General features: G+C 35.3%; 1 protein-coding gene across 1 annotated transcript in view; it reads left to right on the forward strand.

Annotated features, from left to right (window-relative positions):
• WRN (Werner syndrome RecQ like helicase) overlaps positions 1 to 22,271 on the forward strand; it is a 139,559-nt gene that overhangs the window by 114,670 nt on the left and 2,618 nt on the right. The window contains exons 31-34 of the mRNA XM_025394193.1: positions 1,418 to 1,532; positions 5,742 to 5,873; positions 8,490 to 8,652; positions 18,166 to 18,372. Coding sequence (XP_025249978.1) covers positions 1,418 to 1,532; positions 5,742 to 5,873; positions 8,490 to 8,652; positions 18,166 to 18,372 — 617 coding nt within the window. The remainder of the gene's footprint in view (positions 1 to 1,417; positions 1,533 to 5,741; positions 5,874 to 8,489; positions 8,653 to 18,165; positions 18,373 to 22,271) is intronic.

Consider the following 22,271-nt stretch of genomic DNA (forward strand, 5'->3'; position numbering starts at 1 on the left):
TTATTGGCGAAGTAATTCCTCTCTCTTGAATTCATAGAGGACTTTCAGATGAATTCTAAAGATGCTTCTCTGGCACTTACCACACAATGCTGTATTTTAGTTTTTTGTAATTAGTGGTAAACGTGTATTATTATATCTTCTAGATTTTAAACTCCGAATAAAGGTATTAGCTCCTCATCTTTTTGTGTGTCTCCCATAAGCACCTAGCACAATGCCTCGTAAACACGGGGTGATCATTAAACATTTAGAAGAAGTTATTTCCCAAGAATAGTTGCTTGGTAATTGTATTTGTCTTTTGCTTCCTTTTAAAAAATTGTTTCTGTCATGTATACATATGTAACAAACCTGCACATTGTGCATGTGTACCCTAGAACTTAAAGTATAATTTAAAAAAAAATTGTTTCTGTCACTAAATTGCATCCAATAGATATTACTTGAGTGCAGAATTTTCTAATGACATTACACAGTGCTATATCTGACACTAATTCTGTTGTTAATAAGTATTCTAAGACCATACTTTACTATTCAGGATATATATATATATATATATATATATTTGGGACTGAGTCTTACTCTATCACCTAGGCTGGAGTGCAGTGGCACAATCTCGGCTCACTGCAACCTCTGCCTCCTGGGTTCAAGTAATTCTGCCTCAGCCTCCAGAATAGCTGGGACCACAGGCGTGCACCGCCACCCCCGGCTAATTTTTTGTATTTTAGTAGAGATGAGGTTTCACTGTGTTGTCCAGGCAGGTCTTGAACTCCTGAGCTCAGGCAATCCACCTGTCCCGGCCTCCCAAAGTGTTGGGATTACAGGCATGAGCCATCGCACCTGGCCCAGAGGAGATATTTAATGAAAAGGAGTAATCATTAGATCGGCAGATTTTTAGAAGGAAGGAGGGCATCGAATGTGTTCTTGGATATTGGACACAATAAGAAATATTGAGTTAAAAGTCTGAAGGAATTGGCAGATACAGTTACTGGTAAACACTTTGTAGAAGAAAATAATGAATGAGACTTTCTTGTGAGATTTTCTTAGCCTCTTAGTTGTTCCCAGTTAGAGCCTCATACTTTTCCTTTTCATGACTATAAAGATAATAATAAAATCAGTAATAAAATGAATATTTGATATGTTAACCTGTTCCTTTATGATAATGTCCTGTTTACCAGTTAACAGTGTGTTTTTGTGGTGATGGGGACAATAGTGTTTTTGTTCATAAGTTGGTAAAAGCACAAGTCTTTAAATGGTGGTAAGCAAAGAAAGAAATTATAAAACATGATTAGTTGTATTATACATTGTTTTGGTTGTTGGAAAAACTATACATTTAGAGAATCATTATGAAGCTGAACATCAGCTATATTGCTGGAGTGATACTGTTTCAGTGGTTTCTTGACCTTTTTGTTGTTGTTAAACACAGACCAACTACGGTTGAAAACATAAAAAGGATTGATGGTGTTTCTGAAGGCAAAGCTGCCATGTTGGCCCCTCTGTTGGAAGTCATCAAACATTTCTGCCAAACAAATAGTGTTCAGGTAAAAGACTGTGGTTTGCAGGAGCTCTTAGAGAATAAGCATTTTTTGTAACCATTTCAAAAGTACCCTTCAGAAGCAACATTTTCTCACTTTCTTTGCATTTCCAAACTGGACACTTAGAAAATGAATTTAGATTGTTTTTACAGTCAATCTGTCGTAAAAACATGTCAGTTATCTACTTTTAAAGATGATACTAAAAAGTAGTTGTCCAGGCTGCTGATGTCTTTCTATTTCATTGGGAGGTTTTGTTTTTAAATTGGAAACATTATTTTAGGTTGATAAATTATAATTTTACATTCAAATATGGTAGTTGGAAATTAAAGCTGGAAAGTTATCCTTGCTATGAGTTGGTCAGGAGCTCAGCCACTTGCTTTTGGTTTAGCATATTCTCTAATCTCCCTCCCCTTCCAGTAATGCTGTCTTTTGATAGTACATGGATTTCATATTATTCTCTTCAGTTTTAATAGTGTTTCCTTCATATCCTTTTATTATTGCCTGTTCTGCCATAAGTGACCATTTCCAGAAAGATCATTTGGAATTTTCTCTAAACTCCACGTAGCAGACTCTATGGTGTATACTCTGCAGAAGGTGAGGCAGTGGGGAATAGAGGGCAGACTACTGGACTTGGAGTCTCAGAATCAGGACTTTAATTCTTCCTTACAGTTGTTCACCTGGTGAACCTGAACATGTCCTTTGATTTCCTTGGGTCTCCATTTCCTCAGCTACACAATGGAAATGACACTTCCTCCCCCACATCCGGGAAACAACAGATGACATAGAAAAATAGAAGACATGGGATAAGTATAAAACATTGAAAGAGTTAAATACATTCAAGACAATATTAAGGGATTATTTTTTACTTCCAAGAAGCTCCTGGAAGCTTTGGGCAGGCACAGTTGGATCCTACTTTAGAAAAATCTTTCTCTAACTATAAGTAGAAAACCCTTCTGCTTTTTGAATGTAGCATTTCCCTCTTTTGATATAGAATATCTTTGGCAACTTTAAATTTTCTTTTTCATACTGTTATATAAGACATCATGTGAAAATTCTTATTTCTTACTGAGTTTTTGGAAATAAAATGATAATGTCTTAATGGTTTGGGAAGAATATCATACCTACCAGTGGTGATTGAGTAAGTTCCCTCTCTTTGGACACTTGACAGTAGTATCTTCTTTCATGATTAGTGATATTATTGAATAATGAATGAATGATTTCTCCTAACTCCCCTTCAGGAGAGGAAACTGAAGTAGGGGAAAAGGTAAATTCCTCAAGGGATGGGTATAAAACCTTTATGAACCTTCTGGATAGAGAAGATGACTGCTAATTTCTGTGATTAGAAATTATACTTGGGTTATTCTGCAAATTGAAATCATTTATTTTTTAAAATGTCAATTTTAATGTTTATTAAGCAAGTTTTGTTATTCATGAGTTTCATTAGCCTTTAATATATTTTTTAAATTTTGAAGTAAAATTTCTTGCTGTCACAATACACATTAAAAATTACAAATATGACACATATATTAAGCGCATTAAGATGTCCATTTAGGAAAAATATGCTAAAATATTTTTATATAAATACATTTTTTTGAGAATTTTGAGAATTTATGGAACAAAGTAATGATACAATCCACAAATGTACAATTAAAGGGTTTAGGGATATCCAAAATACTTGGCAAAGTAATCTGAAATAATACTCTTAGGAAGGAAGGGCTACAATGTGATTCTAGTAAACAAAAATCTAATCAAATCATACTCTAGTCCCAGCTACTCGGGAAGGTGAAGCAGGAGAATGGCATGAAGCCGGGAGGCGGAGATTACAGTGAGCCGAGATTGCGCCACTGCACTCCAGCCTGGGTGACAGAGTGAGATTCTGTGTCAAAAAAAATTAAAAAGACTGTATGAACATATATGGCATAAATATGTACAAATGTTATTTATTTAAAAAAAATTCAGGGGTAAGGGCAGAGTAGTTAGAAAATACCTGAGGGTGTTCATGAAATAAGATTGGCTATGAATGACAGTTGCTGAAACTGGGTGATGCCCATCTTACTCTCTCGACTTGTGTTATATGTTTGATATATCCCACAATAAACCTTAAAAAAAAAAAGATGAGTGGTCAGTTATAGGAAGATATAAATAGAAAAGACAATAAGGACAAAAGTTGGCAAAGCTTACCTAAGCACTCTTTAGATAAAAAGACATTTTGGCTAACTAGATTTGAATATTATAGTTTAATTGGCAAGGAGAATGCCTCAACTTAATCTTTGTTAAGAGACTACTTAAGGCACTATCAGAAGTTCCCTTATGGCGAGGTGCAATCCCTTGTGCCTGTAATTCCAGCACTTTGGCAGGCCAAGGCAGGCAGGCTGCCTGAGGCCAGGAGTTAGAAAACAACCTGGGCAACATGGCGAGACCCCACCTCTACAAAAACAATTTTTTAAAATTAGCCAGGCATGGTGGTGTTATCCTGTAATCCCAGCTACTTAGGATGCTTAGGCAGGAGGATTGCTTGAGCCCGGGGATTTGAGGCTGCAGTGAGCCATCATTGTGCCACAATACTCCAACTTGAGTGATAGGAAAAAAAAAAAAAGTGTCTTTGTTATATTCTCAAACTTTCAGGTGAGCTGGCTTCCTATATAACTCTTCTATAGGACAGAACATACTGGTTGGGGCAAGTGAAACTGTCCAGTTGTATGCCTCATAAGTTAATGAATTTGTTTTCTAGTGTATACACTGATATTTATACACACATACACATAAAACCAAGTTCAATAGATGGGTAGTGCAACTCTACTCCCCAAAACCCAACTACCCTGTAATAAGACACATTAGACTTTTGAGATTGCATGGATGAGGACTGAAATGCTGGCCTAGACCATGGCGTTGCCATAGTGGGGTGACCAGTCTGAAGAGCCAACAATGCTTCCTCAGTAAATACATATTTTGTCTTGATAGGATTTCTACAGATTGCAAAATGCAGCTATTCTGAAACTGTAAAAGAGAAACAGAAGCATGTAACACCTGGGAGTGTTTTATTAGACCCACCATATGCTCAGAACATGAAATCTCTGCTGCTAGGGTTATTTGATTGAAACTGTCTTTTGTGTTGATGTGAGAGTTTAGCTCTGAGATTCTTCCCCATGTAAAATGTAATCCCCCAAAAGGTTTGGCAAGCACATTTTATTGCCTTGGGTCAGATAATTCAAATTCTAACATTAGACATCATCTATATAGCATGTAAAAAGTAAAACAGAAACATTTATGTTTCTCACCAAGCAGTAAATTAATACTCAACTAATAAATTTCTTAAACTCCCTAATAACAGAGTATGGAAACAAAAAATGAACTTCTTTCCAAAAGAAAAGTTCATAGATACGTTTCCTCATATATGTATGCATAATATAGTAGACCACATGATAAATAACCTTATAAAAATGATACCAATAGCATTCATCAAGAGACGAGGCACTTCTTTAAATTATTAATTTAGTTTGTTACAGGTTTTATTATGGCTATAGTATGTTGTTTTAATCTACCTTTTATGTGTAGTTAAAAAAAAAAAAAGTTGTCTATCTCTTTACCTTTATTTCAGCCTTTAAAAAGATTCCATTATTTTTTCATTAATCTTGTTTTTCAGTCGTTCCCCATTTTTTCTTTTAAACATTTCTTAAGGAACCATATTTAAGATTTTATAGAATACTTAGATTTCTAGTTGGGGTGTATCATTTAGAATTAGATATGCAGAGAGAGTGTTATGATGTATTTCCTTATGATGTATTAGTGGTTATAGTACCTAAAATTGAATAGTGATTCTGTTCGTTTGTTCGTTCGTTCATTCATTCATTCATTCATTCATTCATTCATTCAATATTCACTTCCAGGGATTGGGGACTTACTTAAAGACAGAGTGGTTCCCATTATACTTCCTTTTTTTAGTCCTGCTTATTGGTTAAAGAGAAGACTAGGAAATGTTTGTTATTACAAATATTTTGTTAAAAATTAACTTTGTGTGCTCTAGCATTGTTTTACTTTTTTAAATCAATACGTTAAAAATCCAGCTTCTTTTTGAGCTCCCTATAAAAAGGGAATTATTTGTTCCTTATAGGTTTAACTTGTGTTTATTTTTTTCTTAATGACTAATGATCATATTTATATTCTATTGTTATATTGATATTATTGATCATTTGTGCTACATTTAAAATTCTGTAGACAGACCTCTTTTCAAGTACAGAACCTCAAGAAGAACAGAAGACGAGTCTGGTAGCAAAAAATAAAATACGCACACTTTCACAGTCTATGGCCATCACATACTCTTTATTCCAAGAAAAGAAGATGCCTTTGGTAAGTGTGACTTTCAAGTTACAGGGAATTTTTTTAGTTTATTTAAACTTGTGTTTTATCAGCTGTTTAGTATTAAAGCTCTGACTTGGGATAATTTCCTCCAACTCTACAATAAATCTCAGTTTAATTTTAAAAGAGAACGTTTTCTTTTTCTGTTAAGCCTCCCTGTTAAGTAATAGCAGCAAGTTTAGTTTGGCCATGAATATCTTCTAGAGGTTGTATCAGGGTACTGATAAACACATTTATAGCTCAGGGATACTGCCTCAGCCATATTTTAAAATGGGACTAATAGTTTAAAAACTATAAATATTCACAGTGTTAAGAAACAACCTCAAGATGCATTAAGAAAAAGGAAGGTGCAAAACAGTGAGAAAAACAAACGTAAATGTATGTGTGTGCATATGCATGCTTATATAGTCACATATTCTTGTATGTGTACAAAAAATACATACTGGATCTCTGGAAGCATAGCCAAACAACTGGAAATATGTTTTTAAAAACTTGCTTTTCATTCTATCTCTTCTAGTACTGTTTTGATGCTCTTTGAAAACAATCTAATTGCTGTAACAAATGACCATATGTAGGCCGGGTGTGGTGGCTCATGCCTGTAATCCCAGCACTTTGGGAGGCTGAGGCAAGCAGATCGTTTGAGGTCAGGGAATTGAGACCAGCTGGACAACATAGGGAGACCCTGTCTCTACTAAAAATACAAAAATTAGCCAGGCGTAGTGACACGTGCCTGTAATCCCAGATACTTAGGAGGCTGAGACACGGGAATCACATGAATCCAGGAGGCAGAGGTTGCAAGGTTGCAGTGAGCTGAGATTGCGCCACTGCATTCCATCCTGGGCGACCAAACAAGCCTTGGTCTCCAAAAAAAAAAAAAAAAAAGACTATATGTAATGTTTCTTCATTGATCTAAGATAAATCTTTAAGGCTGTTGAGGTTTTTTGTATACAAAATGGAGAGTAAGTTTTTAATGGAATGTGACAAAATGAGACTTACAGGTAAGTTTAATTTGAATTCTCATCCTCTTGACATTTAGTTGATTTGTAACAACAGATATGGTCCAATGCCTGCTTTTCTGTTGTCTCTGGTTCCATCCACTAGTGCCTGCATCACACACCTTTTGTTCAGGTTTTATCATTTAAAATAAATAAGAATAAACAGTCCATAACTTATCTTACTTACTGAATAAATGTTTTAATTTGACAGTCATGTTTCTTAAAGTTCCTTACAAAAACCATTGCCCAAGAAACCAAATAATTCCATTATACTATTTTTGAAATAGAACACATAATGGGAATTTTAAGTTCAATTTCTTATGTAAATAATAACTTCTATGTACATGTTAAAAATGCCTGTATATACCTAATTTGACCATGTATGTACAGTAGAAATGAAAACAGTTACTAAGAAAATTTGGTATTGGCTCCAAATTTTCCGAATAAAGTGTATTCTAATGCTCAGTTGTAATACAGGGTTTCATGTATTAGTTTGTGTATTCATGGTTAAAAATGTGAAGACTGTTATATCTTCATTTGTGGCTTTTGGTATTATTTGGTTGTATTTTATTGTGTGATATGGTGGTATAATTATTCTTACCTCCCAGGAGTCTGAGAGAGTCTTGCCAGTTAACTGCAGAATTAAACATGCTTAGGACTAATTAATCAGGAGCAATACTACAGTTAGTTGGAGGTAATTTGAAACCTGCTATCAAATAACCCTGATATTATGCACACATGGTGCACACTTTTCTAGTAGACATTTAATGAAAGTAATTTAAAACCTCCCTTTGAAGGATGAAAAACTTTGCCTTAAATGCTCTATTCTGTGAAAGTGTCAACATTCATGCAAATACAGTCTAAATTCAGACTTTGAAAATGTATTGAAAGAGAGGATCATGAAATAAGTTAGAGCTGAGTGACTAAGCTTTCTGGGTGTTTAAAAGAATGTTTTACCTAATAAGTATCTGAAATGTATTTGCAGCCACATTTGTTTAAAGAACCATATAAATATGTAGCACTGTTCATGTGAAGTTCAATGGTAGGAAAATGCTGACACCCCTTGTGGAACTGTGGTTATTATTATTTTATGAATAGAGCCAATTTCAAACACCTATTAGAGTCTTCTCAGGAACCTTTTATAGAATGCATCTGGAGCCTTATGTTATCGCTAAGCGTTTTAGGATTTGTCTTCTTGGAAATTCGTGTAACCAAACCATCACGTGTTATTTCAAGTGTATAGAGTATTAGGTTACAGTTTACTGTGTTTTCAGAAGGTCGTAACAACTGTTAGACTTACAGAGAATGACTTCTCTGCCACTAATGGTTTTCTAAAGTGAATAGAGAGGGGCGAGGATTGAATTCTTCGCTAAAGCTGGATGATTTTGTTTTATTCAATACAGTTTAATAAGTATAAAAAGTAGAACCTATGGAGAGCTATAATGGGGATAGTTTTAAAGAAATTCTGAAAATGAAAAGTTTAAGTAAAGGTTTAGTTCATTGTTTATTTCACACTGAGCATTTACTACCTGAATGTTTTGGACATTTTCTTTCCATGAGTAGAGTGGACACTTTTAAAATTCACTGGGTGCTTTTGCTGTTCTTTCTCTAGAAGAGCATAGCTGAGAGCAGGATTCTGCCTCTCATGACGATTGGCATGCACTTATCCCAAGCGGTGAAAGCTGGCTGCCCCCTTGATTTGGAGCGAGCAGGTCTTACTCCAGAGGTTCAGAAGATTATTGCTGATGTTATCCGAAACCCTCCCGTCAACTCAGGTGAGAAGCATGGCCTGCCTCTGCACCCTTAATGACTTGACGGAGTAAACAAGCAATCTACTAATATTTTTCACTTTTAACAGCACTAATCCTTTATGCTATTATGAAAACCTTTTGTGATTCTTTTTCTTGTTTTAGGAAAACAGTCTTTCTTCCCATTATCACTCAGAGGAAAATATACTGAGAAATTCTTTTGTTTTGTTTGTTTTTTTGAGACAGAGTCTTGCTCTGTTGCCTAGGCTGGAGTGCAGTGGTGTGATCTTGGCTCACTGCAACCTCCACCTCCTGGGTTCAAGCGATTCTCTTGCCTCAGCCTCCTGAGTAGCTGGGACTACAGGCGCGTGCCACCATGCCTAGCTATTTTTGTATCTTTTGATAGAGTCAGGGTTTTCCATGTTGGCCAGGCAGATCTCGAACTCCTGACCTCAGATGATCCGCCCACCTCAGCCTCCCAAAGTGCTGGGATTACAGGTGGGAGCCATGGCACCTGGCCAATACACTGAGAAATTTTTATTTTCCTTTTCAGCTTAAGGTTACACCTTCCCCGCCATCCAAAACAGTGCTTTCATTTTTTCTAATTTCTACCTCATCACTTGCAAAAACCATATTTTTCTCCACATTCATTCCCAGTAGTTTCCTGACTCCTAGTTCTTCCCTAAACCTTTCTGAGTCCTTGTCATTGGTTTCACTTGAGTAGCCTTTCTAATCAACACAGTCATTGGTGTCAGTTACTGTGACATGGAAGGGACAGACCAAGTTCTGTGGGCCGCTGTGTAGAAGGATTTCCTGTCACTTTGCTGCAGAACCTCAGCTGTGCTGCGGAGAGCAAGCCCCTTTGCTTGCCTTGTAGAAATATTTTAAATTATTATCTTTTTTTTTTTTTTTTTTGGTAACAGAAATAAATAGGAGATACATTAGAGGATTTTCTCTCCTAGATGTGTAAATACAAACTTGGGGTCTTATAACTCAATAAATCTGATAAATTTCTTTAGACTGTTAGGATAGAGCAGTGGCCATCCCAAAAGCCTCATCTCCAAAGCTGCAGTGCAGATACTTTTTACTACCTTGAAGTTTTTCCCACTTGTGAACAACTTGTGAATAATTCCCCCTGAGAATTTGGAAAATCACTCTCTGAAAGCACAGTCAATACTGTGCTTAAATAGATCTGAGCGAAAATAAGTCACTTAGAAGACAGGATTATTTCTAGGCTTGAGCATGACTTGACTGAAGGTCTAAAGAACGAACACCTCCTTCACTTCCATTGATCACGGTGGATGCACAGGGAAAGGAGAGACATGGAGGCAAGTTGGAGTAGTGCTCATCTAAGTTCCAGGGATGCGGGGGAGTGGCCAGGAGACTTCAAGTATAGTACATAAATAACCTGTTTATAAGTTATGTCAATGTCATGTTTGAAATAGAAAACCAAATACTGCATGTTCTTACTTATAAGCAGGAGCTAAAGTTGGTGCATATGGATATAAAAATGAGAACAGGCTGGGTGTGGTGGCTTGTGTCATAATCCCAGCACTTCGGGATACCTAGATGGAAGGATTCCTTGAGCTCAGGAGTTCAAGACCAGCCTGAGCAACATAGTGTGACCCCCATCTCTACAAAAAATAAGAAAATTAGCCAGACGTGGTGGCGTATACCTATAGTCCCAGCTACTCGGGAGACTGAGGCAGGAGGAGTGCTTGAGCTCAGGAGTTTGAGGTTACAATGAGCTGTGATCATGCCACTGCGCTCCAGCGTGAGTGACAGAGTAAGAACCTGTCTCAAAAAGAAAAAAAAAAAAAAAGTAACAGTAGACACTGGGGACTACTGAGGGGAGGGAAGGAACAATGGTTGAAAAGGTGGGAAGGGACAGTGGTTGAAAAACTGCATGTTGGGAACTATGCTCACTATCTGGGTGATGGGATCAATTGTACCTCAAACCTCAGCATCCTGCAATATACGAATGTAACAAACCTGCCCATGTACTACCTGAATCTAAAGTAAAAGTTATAATTTTAAAAAATTATGATAAAATCAGAAAATAAAGGTCTGAGATGGAAAATTAAAAGACCAAAGCCACCCATAAGCACAATAAATCCCTTCCCCCCAAAAATTATATATATAAAAAAGATACTGCGCCAGGCGTGGTGGTTCACACCTGTAATCCCAGCACTTTGGGAGGCTGAGACGGGCAGATGACTTGAGGTCAGGAGTTCAAGACCAGCCTGGCCAACATGGTGAAACCCTGTCTCTACTAAAAATACAAAAATTAGCCAGCAGTGTTGGCACGTGCCTGTAATCCCAGCTACTCAGGAGACTGAGGCAGGAGAATCGCTTGAACCAGGGAGGCGGAGGTTGCAGTGAGCCAAGATCGTGCCACTGCACTTCAGCCTGAGTGACAGAGTGAGACTCTCTCAAAAAAAAAAAAAAAAGATCTTGCACCCTGACAAGTTCTAGTTTGTGCAGGAATGCTAGAATGACTCAAGATTGGAAAAATCTTTAAATGTTACCACAATAAGGGTAAAAGGAGAAAAATTACCTAATGTCATCTGAACAACAACAAGAAGAAATGAAAGACATTAAAAATTGGGAAAAATTTATATTTGAGGAATACTCTTAACAACGAATTCTGCTTATATATCACTTCCTAGTTTTCTGATAACTTCCCATGCAGATGTGTATGTAAGGAATGGATGTAGTCATGCTAATCTGAGTATTTATCTATGTGATACTTATGAATTAACCATGTAAGTTAATAAGTTAGCATTTCAGGGTTAAATTAGCCAAATCCTGAGCTAAGCTGTAAAACATCCAAGGTAGGTTAGAGAGGCATCTTATGAGAAAGCTGGCCAACTTTCCTGGTCACCTTCTGATCTTCCTAACTTCAGAAATCAAGGCAGAGAGAGGAAAATAGTAACTACTTTGTAGGATTAGATTTATGGTTGTCGAAACCTCTGTTTCTCCAGTGTAGAATGAGATAGCGTTTTAGAGAAAGCCAAAGACTCACATGTCTTCTTCATGCTTATAGTCTGGAATTTTTTTTCCTTTAGAAATGTACTGTCTCTCAGGACTTAAAGCAATTTGCATCTTTCGATGAGATGTTGAGTAGTAGGCTGAGTAGTAGGTTGAGTATTCTCTGAAAGAATTTGTGCAGGCCGGCCACGGTGGCTTACGCCTGTAATCCCAGCACTTTGGGAAGACGAGACAGGCAGGTCACTGAGGTCAAGAGTTAGAGACGAGCCTGACCAACATGGTGAAACCCCGTCTCTACTAAAAATACCAAAATTAGCTGGGCTTGGTGGCACACACCTGTAATCCCAGCTACTTGGGAGGCTGAGGCAGGAGAATCGCTTGAACCCCCCTGGGAGGTGGAGGAGGTTGTAGTGAGCCAAGATTGCCTCATTGTACTACAGTCTGGACAACAGGGTGAGACTCTGTCTCAAAAAAAAAAAAAGAAAAGAATTTGTGTAGTTCCCTCCGCCAACCTTTTTTTTTTTTTCTATTGGCATTTCTGCTATTATTTAGCTGCCTTCTTTATATCCTGAAACTTACAGGTGGTGTTGGTCTAGTCTGTAAGAGCAAAGGCTTTGGTAATAGACAGATCTGTATTTAGACCTTGGCTCTAGCATTTCATTGTTATGTGACCTCCATCAAGTGATCCAATTTCCCTAATCCTCAATTTCCTCATCTCTAAGACAGGGAGAATTAATATTGCCTCTCTTATAGAATTGTGAGAAATATAGTCATGCGTTGCTTGATGATGGGGATGAATTCTGAGAAATGTGTTGTTAGGCGATTTCATCTTATGGGAACCTCACAGAGTGGACTTAATCTTAGATGGTGTAGCCTACTACACATCTAGGCTGTATGGTATAGCTCCTGTCTTCAAACCTGTACAGCATGTGACTTTAGTGAATACTGTAGGCAATTATAACACAGTGGTATTTGTGCATATAAACATAGTGAAACATAGAAAAGGTCCAGTAGAAATACAGTGTAACAGATTTTTTTAAAAAGGCCAGGCGTGGTGGCTCACGCTTGTAATCCCAGTACTTTGGGAGGCCGAGGTGGGCGGATCACCTGAGGTCAGGAGTTCAAGACCAGCCTGGCCAACATGGTGAAACCCCGTCTCTACTAAAAACACAAAAATTAGCCAGGCGTGGTGGTAGGTGCCTGTAATCCCAGCTACTTGGGAGGCTGAGGCAGGAGAATTGCTTGAACCCAGGAGGTGGAGGTTGCAGTGAGCCAAGATTGTGCCACTGCACTCCAAACTGGGAGACAGAGTGAGACTCTGTCTCAAAAAAAAGATACAAAAGGGTACATCTGTATAGGGCACTTACGGCGAATGGAGCTTGCACCCTGGGAGTTGCTCTGAGTCAGTGAGTGAGTGGTGAGTGAATGTGAAGACCTAGGACTGTGCACTGCTGTAGACTTTATAAACCCTGTGCACTTAGGCCACACTCACCCCTGTGATACGAATCTATCTGTATAATGTACCTGCATATGTACCCTTGAAACTAAAATAAAAGTTAAAAAAATTTTCTTCTTTCACCAATAATAAATTAACCTTAGCTTACTGTAATGATTTTTCTTTATGAATTAAAATCTTTTTACTCTTTTGTAATAACACTTAGCTTAAAACACAAACATATTGTACAGCTGTACAAATATATTTTCTTTATATCCTTCTTCTCTAAGCTTTTTTCTGTTTTTGATTTTGTTAAATTCGTTTTTACTTTTTACATTTTTTTTTTTTGTTAAAAACCAAGACACAAACCCACACATTAGACTAGGCCTACATGGGCTCAGGATCATCAGTCTCACTGTCTTCCACCTCCACATCTTGTCCCACCAGAAGGTCTTCAGGGGCAGTCACATGCATGGGGCTGTCATCTCCTATGATAACAATGCCTTCTTCTGGATACCTCCAGAAGGGCCTACTTGTTTTACGATGAACTTCTAAAAAATATTTATAAAGTGTATAATATAGCAAACACATAAACATAGTAACATAGTCATTTGTTGTCATTTTTAAGTATTATGTACTGTATATGCTAGACTTTTACACAGCGGGCAGCAAAGTGAGTTTGTTTACACCATTACCACCACAAACACATGGGTGATGCTTTGCATTGTGATGTTATGATGGCTATGATGTCACTAGGTGATAGGAACTTTTCAGCTGTGTGATAATCTAATGGATACTTGTTCCTGTTGGCTGCCCATGGTTGACTGAAACATCATTATGTGGTGTATGACTTTAAATTAGATACTGTTCAGAAAGCTTTGGCACACTGGTAATAGCAAATGGTGGTGGTGAATATGATGATGATGATGATGACTGAAGACACAGATGGTAAAGTTTTATGGTGTCTTAAATATACCCTTTAAATATGATTATTTTTATAGTTTGTCATTTTTAATAGGCACTTAAGAATACATGAACTTAATAAGTATATAAGAAAGAATGTTCCCCAATATGTATTTTATAGAGACATACAATTTAAGAACTCAAACCGGTTGTAATGGGGTGTGTGTGTGTGTGCACGCACGCATGTGTGCTCATTTGCACTAAAGAATTCTTGGGCATATATTCCTGAATGTCCTAAATGGACATTCTAACATCACTTCATTATGGGCAGAGGGAAATGGTAAAGGAAAATTTCATATTATATTATTCAGCCACGTATTGACAACATCTGTTTTATATGCCCACGGTAAAGAATTGAAGCACTGTTAATTTGCTTTCTAAATCATGTAGGCACAAAGTTGTGGAACTTTAGATTTAGAAATGAAATTGGAAACCATTACACTTTCCCTTTCCTATCCCACCCTGTTTTGGAGATAAGGAATGTGAGGCCTAGAGAGTTATAAAACTGTTTTAATACCATGTCTAAGATTAATGACTGAACAAGTTTCTCTTTTTACTCATGTTAAAGTTGTATTGCCAGTTAACTTAAAGGAAAGAAATACGCAATTTCTAATCCTGATATAGGATATGGGTATATAAACTCGATGAGTGAAACAAATTAACTTATTTATAATCAGTTTCATATCTTTATTTATTGAGTGTCTTTACCCCTTACCATATCTAGTACCCTCTACACTCTAAGATTTGCAATTTCCATTTTTGATGTTAGATAACTTTTTAAAGTAAGAAATATTAAAATCAAGCAGAATATAATAGTGAAAAATTCTTAAGATATACTTACTAAAAACTTATCGTTCTGTTAATACACTGTCTGTAGGTTGCACATATAATATGAAAAAGTACGTTTTTGTAGCCTACTTTTAAATCTAGAATAGAGGAGGTTAAGAAGGTTGTGATAACCATGAGCTGTTTTGTTTTTTTGGTTTTTTTTGAGACAAGGTCTCACTCTGTTGCCCAGGCTGGAGTGCAGTGGCACAATCATAGCTTACTACACCCTTGAACTCCTGGACTCAAGCAAGCCTTCCACTTCAGCCTTCCAAGTAGCTGGGACCACACCTGGCTAATTTTTAAATATTTTTTGTAGAGATGGGGTCTCACTACATTGCCCAGCCTAGTCTTGAACCCCTTAGTCTCAAGCGATCCTCCCACCTCAGCCTGCCTAAGTGCTGGGATTACAGGTGTGAGCCACTGAGCCCAGCCCTCTTTTATTTCTTTTGATAGTACACTCATAATCATTAAACTATCATTTATGGATGTGAGATTGTGCTTTTGGATTCTTGTTTTTTCTTTATAAAATACCTTTTGTTCTCTTACTGGAGAAAACATTGTTGGATTATAAATGATAATAAGGAATGAGGATATACATACTATAATAACGATTCAGATATGCTATTTTCATATTTTATTTAACTGTAGCCATGCCACAATAATTTAGAGTTTTAAAGAACAAGTTTGATTAAATCTAAACTTTGTACAATCCTGAATTGAGAAGTTTCTGTATTTTATTATGACACAATCTTTACCTAAAAATAGAGTAATTATGAATTGAGAAAACATAGCTATTAATTTCATACTCTTATTTGTTAAGTAGGTTTTGTCTGGAAAACTGTTCATATTTAAAGGAGCTTTGTACCTTTGTATTCTTTTCGTTTGTCCTTGTTTATATAATTTTAAACTCTGTTTATGGATTTGGGATTTGAACTATGCTTAATAATAAATTAAAGCATTGAATGAGGTACCTAGATAGTATCTTGATTAATTTTATTCTCCCATTCTTAATGTGCATGTAACTGGAAAATTAAGAGTGGCTTCCAAGGGATCTACTACAAAAGTAAGGGTAATATGATCTCTTTGAAAACACTGAAGGCGTGTAGCCAGTGTTGTCATGAATTCTGCGGTAGCTATTTTCAGCACTTATTTACATGGGAAGTTAGAGCAGAATGAGATGCACCTGTAAAGCTAAATGCCACTTATTTGCATATGTATAAAATGCAGGATGAATTTACCATAGAAATTATAAAGGGTACTTTGTAGAAATGTATTAGAAAAATATATGAATTTTTAAATTATATCTAGAAATTAACCTTATACATTTAACTTTAAATCATTAATAGTGGTTTAACACCATAAGCAGATGTTTATGCATCATCATTTTATGAACAAAAGACATTCTAATTTTAGAAATAAAGTGATTCAAAAGTGAATGAAATATCTTATTTTTTCTTTTAAAATTAATTTGTTTTGCCCATTACACGATAATAGCTCAAGCTTGTGTGATTTTTCCCTAAAAACTTGGTTTATAAATGTCACATTTATAGTATGAAGAAATTAATCATCCATAGTTTGTTTATCTAATTTATAAATAGCCATGGAAGAAAGTGAATTTAATGCAATGTAGTGGTATATTACTTGGTTTTGAGTGTGGGAAAATTTATATGATCTTTCTAAAACAGCACTATCAGTAGAAATATAATGCGAGCTACATATGCAATTTTACATTTTCTAGTAGCCACATTTTAAAAAGTAAATGGATGCAATTTATTTAGATAATATAATTTAGTCTACTATATTTAAAATTTTATCACTTCAACATGTAATCAATCTGAAAATTATTAATGAGATATTTTATGTACTTTTTTCTGTAATAAGCCTTTGTAATCAGGTATGTACTTTATATATACAACATATCTTCTGATGCTAAATTTTAACTGGAAATACTTGATCTGTGTTTATTTAGCTTTTGTAAAATTTACCGTTGAACAAAGTGGACTAATGTGCCCAAGGTGTTCCAAACGTATTTTAAAATTTGAAGACAAATAAAAGGGAACTCAAAGTAAATTTGGATACACACATACAACAGAATACTCCTCAGCCATTAAAAAATGATGAAATAGTAAAATTGGGGGAATTTTAACATTATTAGGATGATATAATGATCAAGGGACAAATACAATTTTAGTTTGGTTGAGAGATTAGATAGTCACGTTGCTGATTTTACTATGTATAGAGGTAATCTTTTCGTTTTTAAGATTTTGAAACTTTAGTTAACCCACTGACCTAGTTTACATTAGCTGCATAACTTTCTCTTCCTGTTTTTTGTTTTATTTTGTTTTGTTTTTTGCTTTTTAAACTGCAGTGTTTTGAGGAGTCTTGGAGTAGCAAGCTAATCTTTAGAAGAAAGGAAAATATAAACCTGAAAAGTAATAATTTAAAGAACGTCTTTTCAGGTTGTCATTTGAAAAATACTTGGTTTCTGATCACTGATTTGAGTTGGGTGTCAAATGTTGGATATGTTTTGTAAATTAGGTGAAGGTGAATGGGTAGGTTCTAAACTGCTTGGGTTTACCGCACTCTGGAGCATTGCAGAAAAACGTGATGTTGGAAGGAAGTGCTGAAACATAATTATTGGCTTGCCTATAGGAGGCTGCTACATAATTTTAGAAGGTGTCAAGAAATTGACACAGTCTGAATTAGTTCTGTTGAGTTGCAAAAAAATGTAAAGTTTCTTGATTCTGAAAATAAGAAATATGTTCCCAGAAATCTCATCTAGTTAATGTGCATTTAAAATCATTTATGTCTCTTGTTATTGCAATAATAGCCATTGAAAGAATCCTTTTTATTAGAATCTTATTTACAAGTACGATTAGCTTCTACTTAAAGAATAAATCATTATTATACTTGATCTTAGGCAAAAGGCCAGCAAGTGATCAGAATAAATTATTTTAAGAAAAATCTAATTATAATTGATATTTGGAATTGGAAACACAATTTCCTTTAGAGCAATTCTATGAATGGTTGTTTTGACTCTCACGGCAGCCCACAAAAGACAGTTTGAAACACAATTTATGTGGTGTCAATAGTACTGACCTGACTTTGGACCTTGGAGGCAGGGGCTTCAGGTGATAGTGATACCCGAGTGGAGTTTTTACTCCATTTCCGTTCCGTAAGGCTATAGGCATTTGAAAGAGGAAACTTCTTTGGCAACCCTCCTCCTTCCTTTCTACAGAATATTTCACTATTTGTAGCTCATACGTTTTCTAAAATGTTCTCTGTAATTTATTTTGAAATGGAGTTTTTTTTATCTTTTACAGATATGAGTAAAATTAACCTAATCAGAATGTTAGTTCCTGAAAACATTGACACGTACCTTATCCACATGGCAATTGAGATCCTTAAACATGGTACTGACAGCAGACTTCAGCCTTCATGTGATGTCAACAAAAGGAGATGTTTTCCCAGTTCTGAAGAGATCTCTTCAAGTTCTAAGAGAAGCAAGGAAGAAGTAGGCATCAATACCAAGCTGTTAATTATATAGAGAATTTTCATATAGTGTCAGTTTCTTCAATTTGCATATCCTAGTACTAGAATGCTGTATTTTTTGAACTGTTATGAATTCTGATATGATTACTTTCTCTATGGGCCACATTTCCTTTACTTTTCATAAATATGATCTGAGAAAAGTGATTTTTTAAAAAAAGACAGTAAAAGGGATGTTTAGTCCATCTGTTTAGCTTACTGTGTAGAATGTCAGCTTAAATTTTACCTGTACCTCATATTGACCATATAGCCTGGAAAAATCTTCCTTTTGGATGTATAGTTAATGAATTTAAGCATATGGCAGTTTATGTAGTTAATGAAAGTGAAAACAAATTGTGTTATAAATACCTCCCAGACTGGTTTATTATCATTCTGTCATTCATCATCGTCTGTTACTATGATATGAATATCTGAGGTACAAGAATTACTGTTGCTTGTGGCTCTCAGCATTTCCTAGTGCTTTTGCATGATCATAGATAGATTACAAATTTAGTATTATGTTAGATGGTATGTTTTATTAAAATCAAATGCTTCAAAAATAATTGCTCTTTGTATGGCATGAGATAAATAGCAATCAGAGAGTATTATTTAGTAATATGACTCTTAAATAATGGCATAAATTTAAAAATTTGACCTTCGGTATCTTCCGGGTCTAAAATTACATGACTCCATTATAAATGTTTTTTAAATGATTAACTAAAAAATTGTTTAAATTCTTAGTTGGTAAATTCAATGTGGCAGTAGGTGGTGGTGATTATTTGTATTAGAGAATTAGGAATTACACTTTAGTTCTAAGGTAATCTTTATAGGCTGTTCGGCAATTAAACTGCTACTTTTTTGAATTGCTTAAAAATAAGGGGAGCTGGTCTTTTTAAATTCTGTACTTGAGTTAAATCTGTATATAGAGTCATGTCCTAGATAATCTAATGAAACTTAATTAGTTGGAAATCTTTATATTGTTCATAACTGAACTAGCTATAAGAGGAACATTAAAGAAAACATATTTTGGGTGGAGGTAATGAAATTTAGCTTCTAATGCTCAGCCTTCTGTTTCTGTAATCTATACCAAATGCCTAAGACCCTCTTATTTTTTCCCAGCTTCAACCTGTCAATACAGGAAAAGGTGTAACTTACTATTTTTCCTCAATATAGAAGCACATTTGTAGTAAAATTTTAACTATATATTGCCATTTTTGCTTTTCCCCTATTTCAGTAACATTACATGTCAACAAGAGAATGGGGGATATTGTGGGGGTTTGGGTGGGAAGAAATTTTACTAAGCTTACTGGATTCTAAAAGGTCTACCTTATTTGGCCCCTTTTTCCCATTTAGGGGAACAACGGTGTTGGGGCTGGGAAGTAGAGGTGAGTGAGTCATCCAAAGCATCTGTCTTCATCAGCCTCCCTTTATGAAAAGCTGATTTCTGTAGAGTGTTGGAGGCCTACTTTCAGAATCTGTCATATGTTAACGTTCATCTTCTCTACTGACCTGATTTATATCCCTTAGTCTGTTTCATTTTATAATTATGAGGCTTCTGACAAAGGATAAAGTCATTAGAACAAATTCTTTTTATTAGTTGACGTATTGTTATGTTTACATCTCTTGTGTTTGCTATTAAGATAGAAGCTCAATCATGTCTTTGTTTAACAGAAAGATGATGTCTTGGCATTGATAATTCGGATTCAATATCCATAGGTACATGGTGGATTCTTTAAATATTTAGTATTCTTTTATTTCTGGAAAGTTTTCTTAAATGATAGTTTTTTAAAAAAATGTTCTATAAAGTTTTCTTAAATCATACTTTTTAGTATTTTGTTCCATTACTTTGTATTTCTTCTTCAGGAACTTCTCCTATACATGTATGTTGGATCTTCTTTACCCAGCTTCAATATTTGTCACTTTTCATGCATTCTTTTTATTTCTTCATTTCTCTTTAAATTTTTTTCTTCCTTTTCACCTTCTATTTCTCTTTTAACATAATCAGTTGTATTTATTTCTGTATTCCACATAGCTTTGTATTCACTTATTTTTAAATTATTTTTTAAAGTTTCTGGATTTAAAAATTCTTTGTTTATTTATATAGAGAGATATTATTTTATTTTAGTTTTACCAAAGGAGCAACCCTATTAACTGAAGACTTCTGTAATTTTTTTCTTTTATTTCTGATTCTTTCCTCAGTTTTCCCCCTCAGTTTTCCCCCAGTTTTGAATTTTTTAAATTTTTATTTGTGACATCTTTTTGTGTTTTAGATAATTTTCCTAATGTTTTCCAGTTCATTTTGAAAGACTACAGTTTTATTCTGTATCTAAGCAAGTCTTTCTGGTGTCAAAGATTTGACCTTGATACTTTTCTTTTGCTCGTTTTCATATGAGATTAGTTTTCCTGTACTTTCAAAAGAAGGCATGGTTCAGGATGATTTTCCCAATTTCACCTCTGTCTCTAATGTTTTTGTATAATGTCTAAAATATGGAAACTTGGTTTATGAGATCTACTCTGCCATTTTTATCTAGGCTTTGTCTCCCTTTAGTCTCTGTTGTACCTGTCCTGCTTGGTTTTGATTTAACCCCAGTGATTTCTCCTGAATGTGGAGCCTTCTCCTAGAAGGCAGCCTCGTCTAGTCCCAGGGTTCAGAGTAGCCAGCTGCGCTCTTCACCTAAGAGATCACTGTGGATTCGTTGTACTCGCTATTGGCTTGGACAAAAGCTTTCCCATTTTCAGATGCTATTATCAGATTAATCTCTCATTAATCTGTCTTCCCAGTGTTTGCCTGTGGGCTATCTTGGGGTTCTCTTGTTATCGGACACTGTTTGCCTCTGCTTTCTCCCGTACAGATGTCAGTACTGTGCAGGTCTTAATTGCGTTGGTGGTTTGCCCCTACATTGTTACAATTTTAGTTTCCCAAGGACACCTTTACACTTGGTTTTATTGTAAATGTCGACAATGGATTTGGGGTTTTACTATCTAGTTCTGTCTTAATTCTGGAATTCAGAAAGATTAAAAGCTCTGCTGCTGCTGCTGCCGCCACCATCTTCCCAGTACCTCTCGTCCTGTGCCTTTTTTTTTCTTCTTATTTTTCTTGACTGTATAAGAGAGAATGTGTGACATTTCCTGCTTGATCACTGAGTTTGATTACAAATTAAAATACACAATATTTTATACAAATAGTTTTGTAGAAGATTTATTTACAGATGCTGATTCACAGGTAAAATTGATTTATGAAAATAGTTTTCATGACAAATGCATCAGGCTTGGTAACTAAATATATGGATTGACCTTGTTTATAAATGAAATTAAATGTGAACGTAACTTACATATTTCTGTATTTGCTTCATCTGTATGTGCACATATAATCAGCAAATGAGTTGATGTTTCCTGTTCATAACTTAATGGTAATAGCTTGGTAACAGAGTTGGGAGTATTAAAAAGATGTAAAGAGGCCCTTAAAATTTTGTTGCTGGGAATTTTAGTAGTCTACTGAGGAAGGAAATAGACACTGGAAGACATTGTTTCTATTAGGTAACTTAGATCTCATACTGAACACTTCTTCAAATAATTTACTGTTGACACTCGAAAGACACACTCAGTGTAAGTAAGTATTTCCCCCTTTTTTCAATGAAATGAGATCATTATTATAATTCCACTATAAATGCTGATGATCATGTTTATAGAAATACAGAAGACTTGAAATGATATTAGCTACCAATTAATGAGTATGAAGAAGAAATTAGGATTTCGCTATTTTACATTTATTCTTATTTAACTCCAAATAATTCAGTGATGTTATGTACTATTATTTCCATTTCTCTGTGAAGACATTGAAGCTTAAGTAACATGCATAATAAGGTCATACATTTAGCAAGTGGCTCAATTAAAGTTCAAA

The sequence above is a fragment of the Theropithecus gelada genome, chromosome 8 (genome assembly GCF_003255815.1).
Source record: "Theropithecus gelada isolate Dixy chromosome 8, Tgel_1.0, whole genome shotgun sequence".
Taxonomy (NCBI): Eukaryota; Metazoa; Chordata; class Mammalia; order Primates; family Cercopithecidae; genus Theropithecus; species Theropithecus gelada.